The sequence below is a fragment of the Augochlora pura genome, chromosome 5, assembly GCF_028453695.1.
Source record: "Augochlora pura isolate Apur16 chromosome 5, APUR_v2.2.1, whole genome shotgun sequence".
NCBI classification, from domain to species: domain Eukaryota; kingdom Metazoa; phylum Arthropoda; class Insecta; order Hymenoptera; family Halictidae; genus Augochlora; species Augochlora pura.
The window spans coordinates 396,286-418,388 of record NC_135776.1 but is presented as its reverse complement, the minus strand read 5'-3'; the positions used below and the strand labels follow the sequence as shown (position 1 = coordinate 418,388).

Below are 22,103 nucleotides of genomic sequence, written 5' to 3'. Positions count from 1 at the left end.
CGTTCAATATGTAAATTTATATTTAAATAACCCGAATACGTGCCTAAAAATACCGCAATTATATATTTAAAAATATTCGGAGCTTCTTTTCTTCATTCCTTGTATCTGCTACCTGTTTTATTTTCGAAATTTTCAGTTATTCTTATGCGGAAACTACACAAAAATCAAATTTTCAAAATGGAGGAATATATTTGAAGAGTAATGTTTGAATATTTGAAACTTTTTCGATTAAACTGATAATATTTTTTTTCTTTTATCGGCTGTTGATTAACAGGCGCAAGGGGTTGCACAAGTAAAATAGGTGAAAGTAGGGATAAATCCATTACACAAGCTTAAGATGTTAGTGTACTTCAAGTACACGCCAATTAGCATCAATACTGTAATAAATTATTGACTTTCTTCCACTGTTTCGAAAATAGAATTATTTTCATATTGCGACGATGAGATTATGATTAAACCAATTTACCTGAAAATAACAGCTATTTATTATTACAAAAACACTGTTTGTATCTCTTATAACTATAAAAATGAGAATTTATTTTTGTAAGCACAATAAATTGTTTCTAGATCACTATCAGGGCGATAAATAATAAGACCACTTGGTTACGACAAAAATATTTTATTTTTCTGAAATAAGAGATTTTATTTGTTTTAAATAATATACTAACTAAATATTATTGAAATTGTTTCATATTAATACTTGAGGTTCTTGTTCCGTTATCTCTACACGATCTATGCCTATTTGTGTTACTTTGTAAAAAAATTTTAAGTACAAATACACAATCGTATAAATAGTACAGTTGTACAGAATAATAATTTACACAGTAAATTACAGATGGTCAAATATAATCGCATTGCATAAATTTTATGTACTATTAATAGCAGGCCTAACTAAAAAATACAGCTAATATTGAAATAAAAATATGTAAACATTTGTTTCAATTTTCCTTGTAACACTCCCTGTATCCTACTTAAAAATATTGTGTTCTCTTACTTGTTCTTCCATCTGTATTTACTGCATTATGTACAAAATTAGTTCAAATAAATCAAACATTATAACAGTAACTATTAAATGTACGGAATAACCAGTTTTATTATAGAATAACACCAGTAGAAGAGTATAGCACAGAGGTTTATATTTTCGTATATTTCTTTGTGCATTTTATACCGAGATTGTGAACAGTTTATAAAATTTATTACATTTTCGATCCCGTTCGATTTCTAAAAAAAACTGTGTTATTCTATAATAAATGGCACACTTATTCTTAATAAGGCAGTAAAAGTCTTTCTGGATATCACATTTTTAATGATAGATAAAGTCAACAGTTTTAAGTCTTTTCAGCTATTCAACAATATTGTGTCTACTTAAAAAGTGGTGCATGGTCAACTCTCAGAGTTGGTATTTGTAATGGATGCATTAAAGCATATAAGAGAAAAATTACGGCAATTGTAATTTCACTAACACAAAGCATTATAATGTTGTCCTAATAAACGCTTAAGGATAATCTCTGCAATATGAGAACTAAACATAAATCATAATATGCATATAGTTTGATTTAAAAGATAGCTCCCTATATTTATTAATATATCATATATCTCGAATTTGTTGAAAATATTTTTGTAATTGTTTGATATAAAAATTTCTATCAAAAGAAGCTCGTATAAATATGTGTGTGTGTTTTTCTTTTTTATTGAATTAAAAGTAACATTTACACTCTCATAAATACTATGCAGCATACCACTGTATGTATCAAATATATTATTTGAAATAATCTAAGTTTATACTTGTTCATGTACTGGTTGCTATACGAACGTATTGGTAATATAAATTGGTGATGTACTTGATACGCATTTTACAGACTACTTGTTAAAAGAATAAAAGTAGATGTAGGTCTAATTATAGTCCGTAGTTACTTCATAAAACCCTAAATATCAAGAAAGTATGAATCAAAATACAAGGAGATACAAAAAGTATTGATAAGGGTTCCCAAAAAAAGGAATAAATAAAAACATTATCACAATGTTCTGAAATTAGTATTATACATGACCCCGATTAGTGAATTCTCAGAAACTGTACCATTGTAAATTGTAGATATAGCATCTAAATTTTTGCACGATTATACTCTCTGTCAGAATCAATAATATATTGTTTACATTATGCGAGTCTGATCTCAAATAGAACAATTAGACGACGAAAAGTTCTGTTAAAGCACACTGCGTTCGTCTATAATCATAAAAAATTGATGCCTCTTACTTCTTAAACGGTACAATGTAAAAAATATATTTTAGTAATATCACTCTTGTTTTCTCTATCGTCTACTTTATACAGTACATATTCGGTGCCTTAATAATATTAATTTACTTTACACAATATACATATCTCTCTTATCTTTTCGATTTCCATGCGCTCGTTAACAATAATATTCCTATTCGTTAACAATAATATTCCTATTTGACCGATCTTTGTTTATACAGATCTGCATAAAGCAATAAATATGCTTAGGTTTACAGAAGATAACTTTGGGATTATTAATGATTCTTATTTATTAAATGAGTGACTGATGTAAATTATTTACAATTACACAACAAATGATTTAATATAAACACATGTAATTAACTATCTACGACAGCGCTTAACAATGAATAATTAAATACAATCATACATAAAGTATTTCTGAAATTTACTTAATATTGGATTCTAAAATCTTACTTTTTTCCTTGTTTGCTAGGTCACACTTCAAATAATAATAGATACTTCTCCATATTATGTAATATACGTGTAATCCATAATAGAATACACATTTTCATGGACTTTTTATCTTCCTAGGCTGACAATAAAATAGAAGGTAAGATGAACAGCTATGCACTCTCTTCGTATAAATATGTATGTAATCTGGAGAACACACGTTTACTCTATTCCTAAACAAAAAAAACACAGATAATGTTTCCCCCTTCCTAGCAATTAATATACTGATTTGAAAACTCTAAACCTAGTAATTGTTACGTGTTTTACGTTTCATCTATTCTCTTTCAAACTTAAAACTAATATAAAATTGTTAGAATTCGACTTTCTATGACACCTTTTGTAGGAACATTGAACACAAGAAACACCGTTAAACTAGAACGTTTTTGTTCTCTCGACTGTCGCGCACACATTTGGTGTAATTAATTCTTTGGAACAAAATTGTTCAGGATATAAATGCTAGAGATAATAATGGGTCAACACAGTACTTCTCTTTAACAAAGAGAGGTCCTTCAGCGCAACAAGAATTTTTCAATAGATGTTGTACATATCTAATTGAAGAACGAAAAATAAAAAATTATGCCTCAAAGAAACTTTGATCGTTTCCTAAAATCATCACTCACCTAACCCATACTTTAAACTATACAGTCCTTAAACTATGAATTGTTTGCCTAACAAAATGCATCACTAGTTTCAATGTTTTACTAACTATGTCTGTGCAAAGTTCATTAAAAAATCAAGGTGACACCTTCAGCCCTCTCCTTGTAAGAAAAATAGTAATTGAAATAGTTTGAAGTTACAGACTTCAAAGCAGACCATGATAACTATTTGTTAATTGCTAATTCGTTAGAAAGTAAGTTTGTTTGCATGGTACTTTTTATGGACTTTTCACTGATGGAGTATTGAGATTGTTTAAAATAAAAGGTGGATCAATAGGGGTATCTTTCAAGAACACTTATGATAACAAGGGAGAGTCTGTATAGCATTAATCTCTTAAATTGTACCTCATCCATACCTTCACAATTAATGAATATAAAAAAATACGTAACTATAAAAATGTGAAATAAATGAGCAATGAGAACCATAAGGAAAAAATTTCCAAATCGCTTTCTATTTTGTGCAGACTAAACACATTAATCGATTATTTCAATAACACACATTCTTACAATTTCTCTGAAAAATTATCCAAGAATTGTCTAACATTATGCAATATTTCCAAAGAGAAAAGACAAAGGAATAATGTTTTAGATCGTCATTTAAATATGATATAAAATAAAATTGTATAATTCTTGTCATTTTTCTTATCTTCAAGAAAAGTTCTAGTATAATTTCATTATTTTTTATATAATAGCGTTTTTATATACACTCAGCTGATTTACGTTTTGAAAATATATTTTTAAGTATGCGAGAGTTCAACAATTATTCAAATTGTTTAAATTATTGTAGGCAATTGGTGTAATAAAATAAAAAATATTCAGATAAATTACGTTCCTAGTTACTTAAAGTATCACAATATCAGAACCATATGTACATATTGTTCTTATAAGAAAATTAAAATACGTAAATTGTGTATACATTGTAAGTTGCAATCGTTATTATTATAAAGCATTTTCAATATTTGTTAGAGTCAAATTGACTTTGTGTTTTACCTTGCGACCCTGCCTCTTGGATGCTTTCCGTGAGATTTTAGATTCTCTGGTATCTTGCACTTGTTTCCCGAGTCCCAATCTAAAACGCACAGGCACCTTTGAATCGAGAGTAGTTTCTTCTGTAAGCAAACAGGAATGATTACATATGACATTACTATTAATTAAAATTAGTTTACAGTTACATAATGTAGCATATACACACCTTCTGAATCATGCAATTCAGGTATTGAACGATGTAGAACTGTTACCCTCCGAACTTCTTTTTGGCTAGCTGTAAAAGAAATCTCTATGATGATAATCCAAGAATACTTCACAATTAAAATCAAGACAAATTTAAATATAAAAAACATATATTTCAATACATATATTACTTACATTTATCATCTGATTTAATTAAGTGTCGCTGATTCGTTTTTGCATTGCTTTTAACAACTCTGGAAAATAAAAGAAAATAATCAGTTTATTTAACAAAATTAAAAACAAACAACCAATATTTTATGAAAAAAATTCAATTACTTACTCATTAACAACGCCTTTAAAAGCAGATTGTACTAATCTCGCAGACTGAATCGGTACTGTTCTGTTTAATCTTTCTGCTCGCCTTCTACTGAGCTCTGTTCTTAAATCACTTTCTTCATCGACCGTGATGTCCTCGAAGATTGCATCCATATCATCGCTTGGTCCATCTGAGATAACGTCCTTGCGTTTTTTACACTTTTTGTCTTTTCCAATTCGTTCAGACAATGGAAGTTCACTTTTCAATTTTCCTACTTGATACAGCTCCTTGTCGCGTTTCTTCTTCTTTTTTGATGACCTCTCTTTCTCGATCTTTTGTGTCTCTAAGTCGATACACGAATTCACTGTACTCGTGATAGCTATGGGAGAAGTATTTTCCATACTTTCCTCAAAGTCTTCGAAATCGTAATGTGTATCTAAACATAAATCTGTCTCCTGCATGTCATAATCCTCTGGAGACTTGTTTGCCTTCCTCAAATTCCCAGACTGTTGTTCTCCTTCAAGGAGTTCTGGTTTCTTGATTGTGTTCTCTTGTTTACTTAATTTAATCTTTTTGTTCGCAAGTAATGGATCAATAGGCTTCGAGCATTCAAATTTTCTTCGCCTTGCTTCCAGTACAGGATCATTGATCGGTTCGACAGTTTCTTTTTCAACCACAACAGCTTTTTCCAGACACTCTTCCTTCTGCTTGATCTTTACACGATTCATCTCAGGAGATATTCTACTCTTTAGAGCTGGGGACGACTCTTTCGCGTATAACGGGCTAGTAGCATCATCTAAACTGACTGATCGCGGCCTGTGTTTGCGAGATGGTTCCTTAGGCGACCATCTGGGAGATCTCCTTCTTCTAGGGGAGAGGCGAGGAGAGTTTCTAGGAGATGACCATGGCGACGTGTGCGGCGACAATCTGGGCGATCTAGTCCTCGGTGAAACTCTTCGTGGCGATAACTTTGGCGACATCAGACGCGAGAAGCCTCTTCTAGGCGATAGTCCAGGTGATTTTGATTTGGGCGGCGTCCTTCTGCAAGGCGATGATCGTCTTGGAGACAGTTTTGGCGATCTTGATCTTAAAGGTGACTTAGATTGCGGAGATAGCTTTAACGGAGAATATTTAGGAGAGCGTGACCGAGCTAGTCTCGGTGATTTCGCGACCGACGCTTTAGGCGAACGTATCGGTCTGGGAGATTTAGAATGTGGCGAATGTCTCGGTGATCTTCCTCTCGACGATGATTTCTTTATCGGTGACCTTCTTATTGGGGACCTGTTGGGCGATCGACGAGGAGACAGTCGTGGTGATCTGGACCGTGGCGATAGCTTTGGCGAACGTGAACGTGGTGAGTATCGCACCGGTGACTTTCGCGGTGACCTGTACCTAGTTATCTCTCGTTGAGATTTCTTTGTTTGTTTAATAGGCGATCGTCTGGGTGATCGTCTTGGTGATTTCTTTCGCGATCGTGACCTCGGTGATAAGGATCTACGTTTCTGTAAAATTCGGTTTGTGTGAGGAGACATGGATCGTCTCTCATTCTTTAAACTCGAAATTGGTACAGGTGGACTATAACACTCTTTTCTACTGCTATTACTGTTACTATCCTCTGTCCTGCTTTTCTGATTTACAATCCTACTTGCCTCCTCTTTTTTCGAAACATCCTTGCTTCCCTTTTTGTTGCCTTTCTTTTCTTTTCTTTCAGATGGTTTATCAACATTCATTTCTCGTTCCATTTCATCCATCAAACGTTCTAAACTATCCTCCTCTTCAAGATCAGCCATCAATAGAATGTCATCGTCGTCGTCATTTGTATCATCTTGATCCTCCTCTGTTTTCTTCGAGCTTTCCGCAGTTTCTACAGGACTCTCCACTGCTGTAGAAGATTGTTCAACTTGTGTGTCAGTTGTTCCACTGATCACCTTTATTGAATTTGTGTTTATTTGATCTTTGTTGTCCTCATCATCTGAACCACTCCCACTGTCTTTGAAGCGATGAAATTTTGATACTTCTGAAAATATTATTCAATTGTGCAATCATTTTACATTGAAAAAGCACAACAATTGCAAATAATGTTTGAAAACTTAATGTTCCACTTACCTATTGAATGAGATTTAACACATGGCGTGGCCTCATCTACAGGACAGGCTGAATCAGTCTGTTGGAGTAGAGAAGGTTCATCTACAGGAACTATTGCTATCAAGTTTGGATTTCGTGGACTTTGGTAATACAAATTCTGTAATTCAAAATGTTTATATGTATACATATACATATGCATGCGCATACGTGTTATCATTTCACTACTTAAATATCTATTTACATTCATTATTTAATTCTTAATGAATGCATTAATTACACACAATACACTTGAATGGTTAACAAATAAAGTGAGTTAGACATAATTATATACAGAATGACAAATTTATTGAGTACTTACACCATTCTGCCGCTTTTGTAATTGATTAGGAAAGTATCCTCTCCTTGGAGCTCGTTGACCTTTAAATGGCGACCGAGATGTTTGTGTAATTTCAGGGATTACTTTCTGTATTTGTGATAGAGATTGCTTCTTATAATGTACAGAATCTTTAGCCCTTAAAGATTGAAGAGCAGCCAACCTTAGTGCTTCCAAATCTTCATCATCTTCATCATCATTTTTTGTACTTTGCTGTAATATTGTAAAACAGAAAATAAAATGACCTATTTCTATTGATTACAAATTTGTGTATAATACACACCTATAATAGGTGGATATATTTAGAAGTCAATATAAAGAATAATAATATGGTAAGATTTATATAAATAAATGAAATTCTATATTGAAATAGACCTTCGGGTCTAATATTTTAATGAAAAAATAATTTTATGTTTATAGTACTGCGTTTTTTGTTTCAATGTTCATAGAAAGATAATTACACGAACACATAACGGTATTTTATAGTATCACATGAGAAACTAAGGACACTGTAAAAACAAACATGTAAAACAAATTTTTAGATTACTTCAAAACGAATTCTATGCATAATTTGTGACAGCATTATATCACGTATAGGATATTATATTAATCGCTTGGCAATAAAACATGTACGTAGATTTCTGTATTGCAACATTGCGTTTTTGCTTACCTTTTGGCGATATTCCATTTTATCCGAATTACAATTGTATAAAAACTTGTAATTATCACTAACAACACAAAAGTCCAACAATTGCATGAATAACTGTATTATAATTTCGTTACTATACGATTTACCTCAGAGGTAACTACATTTTACGTTGTTGCTACATTACAGAAAACAAGTATTTTTTTCGCTCAAGTTTTTAATAATTGTAAATTTCACGGATAATGCTGCACACTTTGTTGCCCCCCACCACACATAAATAAAAATGGCGTAGGTATCCATAAAATCAAAGGTCCTCGAACTACAGCGTCACATAAGATGCGCAACGAATTACTAGTTTTATGATTAGTACATATTACATTTCTTAATAATAAATAATACGTACTATCCTATATATTTTTTCGATGAATCATATTTCTTCACGAATTATATTATGTCTGTTACAGTATTAATCAATAACTAAATTTAGAAGATCATTTAAATTGACTAAAGTAGCGAGCATAACATTTATTCGTAAGATCCGAAAGACATAAAGTAGCCATCTCGCCCTCTGTGATGAAAGATGCATTCACTAAAGATATCCGATTGGTAGAACATAACTCATTTCATAGAGGGCCGAAAGTTACCGAAAAACATGAGTGGTTAATATCTGTTATATTTTTAGAATTTTCTCTAGTAGTTAATTAATATATTCAACTATTACTTGTTCATCACATATTAGGAAAATCTCGTCAGACTAGTCAAATATTAGTTTGTTAATTTATTCTAATGGTGTGCGTTCATTATATCGGCATGATGTTTTAACTTTAATAAATGAAATAGATATAGGTACTTATCGCGGGAAGCTTTAAAATTCAAGGTTTAAACATTCATAGAAACAATACATTGTTTTGCAGGAGTTCTGCCTGTAGTGCAATTAGTATACTACGTTCTTGCAATGGCTAACAGTCCTATCTATAACGCAAAGTTCTATGACCACAATGAGACAGATCGCAGCGCCACGTGCACGTGGTTGTTATATCGGTAATCGATTTGTATGAATTGCTATCAGAAATCAAATTAATTTAAATAGAAAACATTCGCCCACAATAAATAGCAAGCAGCCTCATTTAAAATTTATATACTACTTTTTAGTAAACGAATACATGTTTTTCAGACTTTCCCAAAACCCACAGATTTCTATATTATTAACGTAAACGTTAACGGAAAGGTTCAGATACGACTATTTTCGATTTGCCTTTATAAATTGTAAAATCTTTTATTAAGATTTATGGCTCTCTTATAAAATAACTTTAAAATACCAAAAATAGAAAAACTTCAAGTCAAACTACTGTTTTAGATGAGAAATACATCTGGTCATAAAAAATGCATTTTCATTCTTTCTTTCAGTCGTAAATTGTTAATCGCATAAGTCAAATATATTACACTGATGTCTTGTACACAATGGTAATTGGAAATATTTCTTTGTAACAATACTAGTAAAATATCTTAAATTTAATATCGTATAATAAAATAATGTATTTGCACAACCGCATAAGAGTACCTACTGTAAACGATGTTGTTCCACAGTGTTCTTTCTTTTTCTTTTGTAGTAGATAATGCTTTATTACATTCTGCTTATTATGTATTTATAACATTCCATGTAAAAAATTTAATTCTTATGTAATGTTCGAAAGTCACTTCATTTTCGAACAAAAAAGACTAAATTATAAACAATATCAGTTGTATAGATAACATTGTTCTTTAAACTTTTATAAAAAGTTTAATGATTTTTCAAATACGGAATAATACAATTTTTGGTTTACTAGAAGTGAAATGAAAGTAAGTGTAACAATGAACGTAAAGCTAAATATTAGAAACACTAATAAAATGATACCCTTAATTAGCTGGAGATATTACAATGTGTAATTTGAACATGTCTTTGTTTGGCCCTACTACATAAGGAGACAAAGTATCTGGCAGAGAACCCAGTTGTGGATTGAGTTCCTCGAATGGTAAAAGATCATCTAAGTTTAGAACACGTTCGTTTTGACTAAATCTATGTATGACTTCGGTTACTCTTGTAATATGTTCGACACCGTCTTGCAGACCATAAATTAATACGCCTATTTTTACACGCATGTCAATGTTGCGGTCCAATGGTGGTTCCTTGCACGTAAAGGACAATCTAACTGATCGTTTAATGTGTTCTGGCATCTCGACCGTTCCTTGCCACACTATTAAAAAGAATTTCTTAAACCAAACACCTTTCGGATAAATGTCGACGACCCATTCGCAAACACGATCACCGGCATATTCTGCCAAGCATGAATGACTTGAGAATACGAGAGTTCTTGTGTGATAAAATGGTAAACTATGAAAGTTTTCTATTGTGAGCAACGAACTGCAAGTATCCACTGTATATAATCTTGGCTCGAAAAGCAATGCACCGTCCTCTTCGTTTAAAGACACCTCTCTAATTCTATCCACCTGATTCGAATGAAACGACATTCCGATGGATAATCGTTCTACAAAGAATTCTTTATATTTCCGCGTCAATGGAGCTAATAATAGTTCTGCTAGTTGTCGAGGAGACATCATTGGAAATCTAACAGGAGTCATCACAGCTATCACTAATTGTTTTATCGTCACCTCATACTCCTTGCTCGACATTTGCGTTTGCAAACGAGCTGCTTGATGATCCAACCAAGATTCTAGGCACTTGTACAATGTCAACTCATCCTTTATCACTAGACTACTTTGATGCAACAACAATACCAAATTATCTAAATCGATGTTCCCGAAATCTGCAGTCCTGAACACCAATTCCAAGTTCCATTTAATAAAATTTTGACACGCTTGAGTAATATTGCAATGACCACAGTAGGAGGTGTACTGTAACCATGATGCTAGAGTGCAATGCATGGCAGCTAATGCTATGTGATTTTGCATATAATCGAGGCATAGTGATATTAAATCTCTGACGTTGTACTTATCTGCTAAGGACAATATTGGTAGAACAACTCCACAATTGATTCTTATTTGACCAGTGTAAAAATATCGTAAAAATTCGCTAAATATAGATGCACACTGTGGTGTTTCTTGGAGTGTAACTCTACTCTCTTGAGATTCACTCCATTGTGGGCTCATTAACATTACCTATGTTAAAGGAAATAGCAAACAGCCCATTAAAGACATGTATGAGCTTAGAAACAGAAAATCTATGAGAACAGATATCATTGTTGTATTTAAAACATTTGGACACTTACTTGGAAAACATCGCTAGATGCGCAAAGTATAAGACGATGTGCTGGATACTCAATACCATCCACAACAAGACAAATATCATTCATTAGACGTTCTGCATATAGTGTTGCTATTTTCAATAGCACTGTACGCGAGTTATCAACCTAAGTAAACACATTATTACATTATCTTTCTCCTAGAAAACTATAACTTATTAAAAACATTATAAAAACCTCTATTGAATCTGAATTTTCCATTTGTTCAACATTTTCTGGTATGGTGGTTGTCTCTTCTGTTTTCTTAAATATATCCATTTTAAAAAAATCAGTCATTCACCTAACAAGTACTTTGTTATGTTTGCACATGTCTCCTTCGCTTATCACTGCTGCTATTTAGTATTTTACATAATTGCATGAGCTGTCCAACAATATGATGTTAATATACATCCTTAACATGCTTTCCATTGATGCATCAAATTTTCACAACAGGATAACTGTAATAAAGAAGATATAAATATGTAATAACGGTATAATCAATGTTTTTCCACTGGCTAATAAAATATCGGTTAAACATTATAGAAATATTAATAATTTATGTATTTGATATATTAAATTGTGTATGACAAGTGTAGGACAAATTTGGTTGATGATAACTTTTTCAATGAAAAAAACAGTCTAAAATGTCAAAAAGTGCCATGGTTCTGAAGTGTATATGATAGGTATTATTTATTGTAATTAATTAAGAATATGTTTACCAATTAATGTGAAATTCGACGATGTAAGTAAATTGGAAAATGATCCTTATCATGTAGTCTCATATTCAGTAACGGAAATATAAGATTATTCGTTGTTACAGAACTACTACTTTCCTTTATCACGTAATTTTTCTAAATACTATTTTCATCTTTTAATTAGCAATTAAACTGCAGATACATGTATTATATTATCTTGAAATAAAAATCGGGCTGATTTGAAAGTCAGTTGTGTAAGTATACATGCAAGCACACATTTAGCATTGTAGCAATGACTCCCGATATAGAATCTTGAAACGTAAAGTGGCGACCTCTTCCTCTTTGCGCAGCTTTCTTTCGACTATTACCACCCCTAATCTCCCGCATTACGGGAAGTTTTGAATTTGAAATAGTGACGAACATATAATAGTTTCGACAGATATCATATGCAATATCCATACGATGAAGTTCAAGATAAATTAAAAGAAGGTAAGAAATATATTACGATAAAAAATGGGCGTTGATAAAAGATTGAAAAAGTCAAACGGAGTTATAAATGTTACAAAAGTTTATTATCCATTTACACTCGGTTACTTCAAAAGAAAATTGTCACAAACTGTCACAATATACTTGATTTATCATTAGGAACTTATATTAACTAAATTATACGATAAATTAGATAATTTTTTTAATAAACACTGAAAATAAAAATAATAAGTAATATTATTTAACTGATACAGTACAAGATAATAATTTCACAAATAAAACACTTTTAATACATATGGTATCAAACTGATCAAAGATTTTAAAATTGTTACTTCCTACTTTTTTATAAGGCATTTCCCATGTACTAAGTTACCACTTAAAGCATAAAGAGCACTTTGAGGTAAATGCTTCAAACGACATCAGAGACAGGAATTAAAAAGAATTATATATCATATGGCACTATATAAGGAAATAAAAATCATAAATAATATCCAGTACCTCTCTTAATTTTCCTTAGACTTTACATATAAGTATACGAATCAATTGAATACATCCTAATGCAGTAACAAACAGTTTGTTAATTTATAATCTAATTTGTCATCAAACAACTCAATATCCGTTCTCGTGAAAATATGCAGTAGATATGTTATTTCTGTACAACATTCACAAGTATACTCTAATCATATTTTTTTTATTTACATTTGTAGCAATAATTTTAAATAATTACACTTAATTCGTACTCGACTTGTTTATCATTTAATTCTTCGAGTTTATTATTGCATATTTCATTATCGTGTATTCTTTTTTTACTATATTGTACAATAACATCGTCTAGAGAACTTCCATTTTTGTTACATTGTAAAATAATTGCAGTTAGCTTTTCTATTAACCAAAGACATGATTCAGCTGATGCATGAATTTTGATTTTATGTTCAAATGCTTGATACTGGTGTTTGAATTCAATGTTACATATCAAACATGTTGTGTCATGACATTTTAAATAATGTATTTTGTAGGATTGTGTACTTGTAAATTTCGTAACACATGTTGCACAATTAAAACAATCACCTTTAGTAGTATTATTAAATCTTTGGTACTCGTAAAGAGTAATAAGACGTCTTAACCCTAGAAGTTTTACTATGTTTTGTTGAAGGTCTTCTACTCTATTGTACATTAATTGTACATTGGTATTGTTTTTCCTCAAATCAAAATCGCACGTAACAATGTGGAAATTTATTAGATGCTTCAATAGTTCATTAGCGACATAGAGGTGGTTGCAAAGTTCACACACATCTACATCAATATCATGCAACTCTTGTAAATGGAACTTCATTTCTTTTTTTGTATGACACATTATATCGCATTCTTTACATTTGAACGTTTCTTCTGTATTGGACTCCAAAGAGCTGATAAACTTGTTTGTGAATATATCATCTGTTTCTGTAGACTCATTTAAGTGTTTTGTATAAGATGTAGTAGATATATTATTTTCTGTAGCATGATCATCATCGTTTCCAAAATAATTACTAATATCGCTTTCAGCATTACTACTTGTGGTACTTAAGTTATGAAGTAGATTATTTTGTGAACTCACAGATGCATCTATAAAATTATTTACATTATTACAGCTGTTAATCAATGAGTGTACTGGCACATGTTTTTCTAGCATATATTTTGTAAGAAAACTTAATTCACAAGAGTTGCATGTATATGGTCCTGCTGTCTCAAAGTGATAACTTACATTATGTTGCATTAGACGTATGCCATTAATAAAGTTTTGATTACATCTTTTGCAATTCCAGGATGTGATCTTGCGACCTGTACATATATGAATGTTCACCATTCTAACAGAAGTAAGAACTTTGTTGCAATTATCACAGACATGGATAACAGATACATCTTTGTGAATGTAATATCTGTGGCATGCATAGCTTTTATGTGATAGAAAGTTTTTCTTGCACAAATTACAATGCCATTGTTTTCTTTTATTTATGCTGCAGTCATTAAGCATTTTGCACATTATGTTTTCGTATATTTTGTTCTCCTCTTTCGTAGGTATTTCCAGTATATTTTGTTTAGGAATGTTATGTCCATTTATTAAATTCTCATCATCTGATATAGATTCATTTTGATCTGCATCGTTACTATCGCTGAAATAGGAGACAGGCAGATTTGGTACTTCTTGATCCTCCAAAACAAAATCATGCAGGAGGAACGTGTGTTCTTTTAATAGGTCAAAGGTATTAAATTTCTTATTACATAGTTTACATTGTATTTCTTCTTGCTGCACAGTATCCCTTTTTAATTTTTTCATAAATTCTTGTCTTTTTCCACCTGTTCTCCACAATCCAAATGCATTGTTATTATTAGAATTGTTAAATTTTTCAGGAATGATTTCTTCTACTGTGGTGTTGCAATTTGTTTCCTTTAGGTCCTTATTCATGACAACTGAACTTAATGTATTGTTAGAATGATCATTTAATTCTTTATTAAATGCTCCTAGTAGATGTACATTATTTTCGATTCTACTCATATTGTTATCTTGCAAAATTTCTTCTAATTCTTTCCTATCGTTCTTAGAATTATTAGAATCCACTGCATGTTTATGCATGTGTAAGAGCAATGAATGTTTTTTCTGATACCTTTTAGAACAAATTTCACAGCAATGTTTATACAATTTAGTATCTTCTTCTGATTGTTTCTGTTCTTGTATCACATTGTTTTTTACTTGACTTTTGTTTAAAACATTGATTTCTACACGTTCACCTTTCTTTACTTTATCTAAGAATTGGCATGAAGTATTATGCATATAGGTGACGTGTCGCTTGAAAGTACCTCGATGATCAAATACTTTCAAACAACAACAACATTTGTATTTCTTGTATCCACTGTTTTCCTTATCCATATTAAAATGGATGATATCAACTATATATCGCTTTTTTGTGTGCAAAAACTCATTTCTGTTGCATTGTAAATGTATATCCATTAAATGCTGTTGAAAATGTGATAGAGAATGCATATGCACATTGCAAAGTATACATTCAATTTGTAATGGTTCATCCCTTGTAAAATTTGTTTTAGCTGAAAACTGTTGCAGAAGATTAAGAACCTCTTTACATTTCACACAAATTGCTATAATGGTTGGCATTCGACATTCTTCCCTTGTATACTTCTCCAAATCTTTTTTCTCTAAATCATTTATACATTTTATTTTGTTTTTTAAATAGAATTTATAAATATTTTCTAATAACTCATTAGTCTGTAAATGGGAATTATTATCTTGCAATGTTTCTGCTTTATCAACTTCATTATTTGTTGATATCTCACATTCGTTTTCTTCTAACTCTGAACTTTGATTCTTTATGTTATTTTCTTGTCCAATAAAGTCATTAAAATATGAACACTCCTTATTCAAGACTGATTTTTTAGTTTTAATTACTGATAATTCATTTTTAATGTATGGTTGATACACTGCTGTGCTTGTAAAGTGCTCCTTTGCACAAGACAAACTTGATGTATTATTATCCTTGTATCCTCCCACTTGTTCTTCTAATCTTTTTGTTGTAAGTTGATCTATCGTAGTAAAATTATTATCATCCTGAGCTGGACACATGCCTTCTTCTTTACTCTTATGTAAATCATCTGCCCTTTGGTCTTTACATTTTTTCGTGCTATTGTGTACCTTATTTAATTTATCATTCTTTTTTACTTTGGTAACTTTATACTGCTTACGAATAGTGCATCTTTGCTTTCTAATATCTTTTACTGTATATTGCACTTCTTTTCTTCTTGAATTATTTATTTTATTTTCAGCACACCCTGAAGGACGTATTAGTCGAGTTATTTCAGAAACAGAGAGGTACTCTAACTTTACTAACGGTATTATTAATTCCCTATTATTTTTTAAGTTCTTAATTATCTTAATATTACCATTACTTGCTTGTGTAACATTCTTAAATGATCCTATTAATTTTCCTTTATTTATTTTTCTCGAAACTAATGTTTTTTGCGTTGTTTCAAACGTACTATGTTCACATTTGTTTGAGGAATTAAATGCATGCTGCCCTTTTTTCTTTACATCAATATGACACTCTGATTTTATTATTTCTTTCCTTTTTATACTCCTATGGACGTTTGTTTTAGTTTTCCCAATTTCAATAGACTTATTAATTTTGCATTCATTTTTCTTGTTAACTTCCATAGAGAAGTCACAATCGTCCTTCAAATTGGAATCAACCAAATTTTGAAAATTAGTCTGTAAAATAGTTTCTTCGATATTCCTTTTTTTACATAGTTCCAAACGTGGTTTTCGTTTATTTTTCCTCAGAAGGGAACGTAATTTTTGTTGCTTTGTATTTAATATTGAATGATTTTCGTTACCTTGAATGGCTCTATCACAGGAAGGGTTATTACCATGTAAATTACACGAGAATGTATCAGATTTACTATGATAATGTGTTGTCATTTGTAAATTCCGTTGGACTATGGTTTCTTCTTTAACTTCGATTACATGTTTCTCTTCGTCTGATTTTTTCCTTTTTCTCTCAGAAGAAAATGTAGATGTGATCTCTTGAGATTTCTGGTCAGTGTGGTTCCTTATGTTCTTTGCTTGTCTCATTGATCTTGTTTTCATACGATTTTCCAGTGGATTTTCCAATAAACCTTTCTTTGCAGACAACGAGTTTATATCGTCATTATGTTTTGTTATATTGACATAGGTCTGCACTACTGCCCTATTATGTGTGAAATTAGGAACAATTATGTCAGTCTTTTCCTTACAATTATTCTCCAGATGTGTAAGGTCAGATGTGTAAGGTTTTAAGAAGACACTTAATTGAGTATTATCAGTCTGTAAATTCTTCTGGTGAAATGCACCCTCTGTTTGTATTAAACTACTTCTGAGCTGTCTATATGAAGGTTCTAAATCTTCACAAATATTAGTTGTATGAGCTATTCTCATACTTTTAAACTCCTTCATAGCTGCTGTAATATTCTTCCCTTTTTGAGAATACCCAAGTAATGGTTCCACAATTCGTGTATGTACTATGTTAGCGTTACTTTGATTTTGTGGAATTCTACTGCTTTGCTTTTTCATTGAAGTATTGAAATGTGTCTGCCTTAACTTTAACGTTTTTATAGCAACGTCATTTGATGAATCAGTGCTTATATTGTTATCAATTAATATTGAATTACAATGGGAAGGAGACGAATAAACTACAGATTGTGAAAAACAATTAAAATCCTTGCAATAATTAGCCTCAACTGTATTAGATAATTGAATTGGTCTTGAACTATTTTCATTCTGTTTTGATCTTAAACTCATAGCCGTTTGAATTGATTCTCCTTTCTTGTTTCTCTTTGAGTTCATAATGTTATCATTCGATACAAATTTGTTATTTAAACTTACAGCATCCTGTTCTTGAAGTATATTGGTTCTAGTATGATTTGTAGGTTTATATAAATTCTTCTTATGTTTAGCTAAATCCAACTTCTTCTCATGTATTCGATGTGCCTCCAATTGGTTATCAAATTTCGATTTCAGAAATTTTGTCATTCTGAATTTGTTATCAACAGTGTACAAACTTAAGTAGTAGTACTTTGAATTTCTTAGAAATCATTCACATGATTCCTCTGCTTTGTGTACAACGAATCTAAAATAACATATTTGTTGTTTTACTAGTGCTTATAAATGAATATTATTATATGTAAGTTACCAATACATAATTTTCCTTAAACGTAATATAAATATAATACGTAATTGTTTGCAAAATCAAAATTTTACATCTTCTAATTCACACTTACATCACAAAGAAATATTATGCGCTTGTGTGCTTGTACAGACAGGTTATGAGTTAGAGTTTTACAATTAAGATGGATGAACCTATAGTAGAAGATGAACGTACACGCCATTGCACATAATGCTGTACAAATTATATATGTAATTCATGAAATGCTGTGACAAACAATATCCCATCTATGTATCTATTTTAACACAGACAGAAGTCCTCCACGCGATCTTTCACGCGAACTTCAGGCAATATTTAATTGCTTTTGATTTGTATTTAATTAAACTATTGCCACTTCTTTAAGCTACATTGTTCTATTAATAAAATAAGGATTGAAACATAGTATGTTCGTGAGTAAATTTTTTTGCTGCAGACATCAAGCATATTTTTTAAAATCATATACGTCTATTGGTAAATTATTCATTTGTATTTAGAGTTTAAAGTATATTTATCGTTTATACATTTTATAATTAAGGTAAATCGAAAAAGTATTTTTATTAGGGTAATTGAATTCATACGTGGCAACTTGCGTACGCATGCGCACGCGCGCTACTTCACTGTTTCGTCATCATCCATTTTGTTTTATAGCCGCGTAGTCGTAATATTGTGTTAGCAGCCAATCGGAGAAGAGGCGGAATAACTTTTCGTGCTTTGAAATTTAGTTTAAATGCGTATCGTATGAAAAAAATGTATTTTACGTAAGAATTGTGCCGCAAAATCAAATATAATTAACAGAATCTATTTAATTGAACGTTTCGATGTTTCATTGCTAATATTTCATCATTGTATTATCCATATTTCGCTACCGCATTAACTACGTCACAGGTGTTTCACCGGGTAAGAACAGTCGATTCAGTTGGTTGATTATTTAAATGCTGTAAGTTATTGTTCCGTCGTCATTTTTGCAGGTTATATTGGAGAAATGTATGCAATTCATTGTATTTATATTTTTACAATTATTTGCCTTATGATCCTCACGAGAATCTGTTTCATGATATTTCGGACATTTACGACAGAGCGAACGCATATTGCTTCTGTTAAAAATGTGAAAACATTAATAGTATTGGGGTCTGGTGGTCATACTGCAGAAATGATAAGAATTCTTAGATACTTGGAGTTTAAGAACTTTTCACCAAGAATCTATGTCCATGCTGATACGGATGTAATAAGTGTAGAGAAAGTGCAGGATTTAGAGAAAGATAATACAGATTACAAAATAATAAAGATCCAAAGGAGCAGAGAAATTAAACAGTCGTACTATACGTCGGTTTATACTACATTGCAGGCAACATTAGAGTCGATACCACTTTTGTGGACAGAACGCCCCGAATTACTTTTGTGCAATGGCCCAGGCACTTGTGTCCCTTTGTGTATCATTATATTTCTATTTAAAGTGTTTTTTATTACACGAACTACGATAGTATTTATTGAAAGTTTTTGCAGGGTGCATACATTATCTTTAAGTGGGAAAATTTTGTATTATATAGCTGATTATCTACTTGTTCAGTGGCCATCATTAAGTAAACCTATGTACAACAAAACAATTTATGTATGAGTAAACTAATTTTAATATAAAGATTATTTTTCACTTTTCTGTCTAGTGTTATACCTTCGTTATCTTTGGATCATGTATAAAGATATGTTTGTCGCAAGACTCGTTCCATGGGAGTTAATGGAAAGTGTAACGGATTCTTTACCCATTGAAATGAAAATACATTTATTGCCGATAGTAATAAGACTGAAAGAATTCAGTGAGAATAAAACGTAAAGCCTTTTTATATATATGTATAACAGAGATTAAGTTAATTTTTAGATTTGAGATTACATACATAATGAATACACATTCGGCTGTTCTCTGTGCCTCTAACAAAATCATTTGAAAGACAGGATAGGAAAAATTGTACATTATATTAAATATTTAAAAATTCCCTTGTTAGTAAAATTATGGTTTTCAAATGCTGATATGTATACATAATTATACTTCTTTCTGTAACAGAGATTTATCAAAAAAGTGGATAAACAGTTCACTAATTTTAATTGAAGCATGTTTGGACAAAACATGGGAAATATTAAATGCTGGTTATTGGAAGTATGTTCCAATAGAATACCGATATTGTTATTCATTATGTACTATTTTAAAGGTATTTTAATAGTTAAAGTTCTGTAGAAGATAGTTGTACGATATATATTAAGATTCAAGTTGAAATTATCAATTAATAGGCTGTACTACTTGAGATTCAATATCATGAGAATGGTGACAAAAAATTCTCAAATAACATGACATTGTTAAAAAGTATTGTTCAACAAATAGACAAAGGTATTTTGTTGGGTTCACCGCTTCTTAATATGCCTGACTTGTTACCAACAATTGCATCACAGTTAAATAATTGTAGTCCATGTAAGTATTATACTAAACTAATAAAATGAATTGGCCATAAAATCATTAATATTTATTCATTGTAATACTTTCAGCACAATTATTGAAGAACTCCTCTCTTAAGGAATTAATTGGTGGCTTTGAAAGTATAGTTGATGTTACTCTTCCTGGATTCAAAAGTATCCCTGAATACAATGAACCATCAATGGAATTATTCTATAACGAAATCTTTAGATTCAAAGTTCCAGCACTTCTAAAAGGTGATTGACATATGTATTTAAAATAATTTATTGACAATAATTTTGTTCTGATAGTAGGTGTGTTATCTTTTAATTCCAGATTGCATTAATCATTGGAAAGCTTTGGAACAATGGCAAAATATCAATTATTTAAGTAGAGTAGCAGGACATCGAACAGTACCAATTGAAATTGGATCACGTTACACAGACGAAGACTGGACTCAGCAACTTGTTCTGTTTTCTGAATTCTTACAAAATCATATATTATCGAAACACGATAAAATTGGATATTTGGCACAACATCAACTTTTTGAACAGGTTTTTGCATACTTCTATAAATTTATTGAGAAGCTATCTTAATCCTAACATCATACAATGATAATCACAGATTCCTGAATTGAAAGATGATTTTGCTATACCTGAGTATTGTAATTTCACGGACAACGATGAAGTGGAACAACCAGACATTAATGCATGGTTTGGACCCAGTGGAACTGTCTCACCATTGCACTTTGATCCGAAAAATAATCTTCTGTGCCAGGTAGGAAATTAGTAGCTTTCTATAAATTAAATTGAATCTTCTACATCAATTTTTGCATCTAATCATTTATGTATGCTCAACAATCTACAACATCAAAAATTTGTGTGGACGAAAAGTATCATGGCATGAAGCTAAACTTTTTTTATATTGTTGCATTCTTTTTAGGTATTTGGATATAAAAGAGTTATCTTGTATGATCCAAAAGATTCATCTAATCTGTATCCATACGATACACGATTACTTAACAATACTTCTCAAGTAGATCCTTTAAATCCGAGCTATAAGCAGTGGCCAAATTTTAAAAAATCCATGGGGTTTGTATGTTACTTAAAACCTGGAGAAATGCTTTATATTCCTCCAAGATGGTGGCATCATGTAACTGCTTTAACACCAAGCTTTTCAATAAGCTTTTGGTGGAATTAAGCATAGTTGGTAAATGAAATGAAATGAAGTAAATAAATAAAGAATTATTACACATAAGTAGTCTTAGTAAGTGATCTGTGATACCGTGGTCAAATAAAATAATTAAAATAAACATATCACAATAAAATATATTTGTGAATTTAATGCGTTCATATGGGATCTAATCTTTTACTGAAAAAAATTTGTTAACTTTTAGTTATTAATCACTGAGAATTGTTGATCATCATTGTATTGTGCGTGTTTGAACTATTTTTTTTTTTTTTTTAATAAAGAATTAATTACAGTT

At 31.0% G+C, this 22,103-nt stretch overlaps 5 protein-coding genes across 12 annotated transcripts; 2 read left to right on the top strand and 3 right to left on the bottom strand.

Moving 5' to 3' along the window:
- Positions 1-624: 624 nt before the first annotated feature.
- On the bottom strand, positions 625-8,380 carry LOC144469642 (uncharacterized). Of its 4 annotated transcripts, XM_078180111.1 has the most exons (8): positions 8,017-8,380; positions 7,332-7,559; positions 6,995-7,130; positions 4,913-6,905; positions 4,768-4,826; positions 4,595-4,663; positions 4,393-4,511; positions 625-2,919 (listed from the first exon to the last, which is right to left on the bottom strand). In XM_078180111.1, exons 1-8 carry the CDS (start codon positions 8,101-8,103, stop codon positions 2,914-2,916), a joined length of 2,697 nt encoding a protein of 898 aa, XP_078036237.1. In that variant the 5' UTR covers positions 8,104-8,380; the 3' UTR covers positions 625-2,913. The 4 variants fall into 4 exon arrangements, with proteins under 4 accessions (XP_078036237.1, XP_078036234.1, XP_078036235.1 ...); XM_078180108.1 differs by having other exon boundaries at positions 625-4,511; XM_078180109.1 differs by having other exon boundaries at positions 625-4,508.
- Positions 8,381-9,406: 1,026 nt separating this feature from the next.
- Tango10 (transport and golgi organization 10) lies at positions 9,407-17,985 on the bottom strand. Of its 2 annotated transcripts, none has more exons than XM_078180114.1 (4): positions 17,859-17,985; positions 11,469-11,728; positions 11,259-11,399; positions 9,407-11,148 (listed from the first exon to the last, which is right to left on the bottom strand). In XM_078180114.1, exons 2-4 carry the CDS (start codon positions 11,565-11,567, stop codon positions 9,889-9,891), a joined length of 1,500 nt encoding a protein of 499 aa, XP_078036240.1. In that variant the 5' UTR covers positions 11,568-11,728; positions 17,859-17,985; the 3' UTR covers positions 9,407-9,888. The 2 variants fall into 2 exon arrangements, with proteins under 2 accessions (XP_078036240.1, XP_078036239.1); XM_078180113.1 differs by lacking the exon at positions 17,859-17,985 and adding an exon at positions 11,990-12,242.
- Positions 12,698-18,354, bottom strand: LOC144469641 (uncharacterized). The gene is made up of 2 exons (XM_078180107.1): positions 18,254-18,354; positions 12,698-18,102 (listed from the first exon to the last, which is right to left on the bottom strand). Exon 2 carries the CDS (start codon positions 18,003-18,005, stop codon positions 13,167-13,169), a length of 4,839 nt encoding a protein of 1,612 aa, XP_078036233.1. The 5' UTR covers positions 18,006-18,102; positions 18,254-18,354; the 3' UTR covers positions 12,698-13,166.
- Positions 18,355-18,959: 605 nt separating this feature from the next.
- LOC144470275 (bifunctional peptidase and arginyl-hydroxylase JMJD5) lies at positions 18,960-21,992 on the top strand. 4 transcript variants are annotated; one of them, XM_078181228.1, is made up of 9 exons: positions 18,960-19,074; positions 19,146-19,161; positions 19,839-20,001; positions 20,234-20,378; positions 20,458-20,635; positions 20,710-20,874; positions 20,954-21,171; positions 21,242-21,394; positions 21,560-21,992. In XM_078181228.1, exons 3-9 carry the CDS (start codon positions 19,865-19,867, stop codon positions 21,815-21,817), a joined length of 1,254 nt encoding a protein of 417 aa, XP_078037354.1. In that variant the 5' UTR covers positions 18,960-19,074; positions 19,146-19,161; positions 19,839-19,864; the 3' UTR covers positions 21,818-21,992. The 4 variants fall into 4 exon arrangements, with proteins under 4 accessions (XP_078037354.1, XP_078037355.1, XP_078037357.1 ...); XM_078181229.1 differs by lacking the exon at positions 19,146-19,161 and having other exon boundaries at positions 18,978-19,074; XM_078181230.1 differs by lacking the exons at positions 18,960-19,074; positions 19,146-19,161 and adding an exon at positions 19,103-19,114.
- Alg14 (ALG14, UDP-N-acetylglucosaminyltransferase subunit) lies at positions 19,155-20,278 on the top strand. The gene is made up of 2 exons (XM_078181233.1): positions 19,155-19,786; positions 20,234-20,278. The coding sequence occupies exons 1-2, from the start codon at positions 19,160-19,162 to the stop codon at positions 20,276-20,278; spliced, it is 672 nt and encodes a 223-aa protein (XP_078037359.1). The 5' UTR covers positions 19,155-19,159.
- Positions 21,993-22,103: the final 111 nt, after the last annotated feature.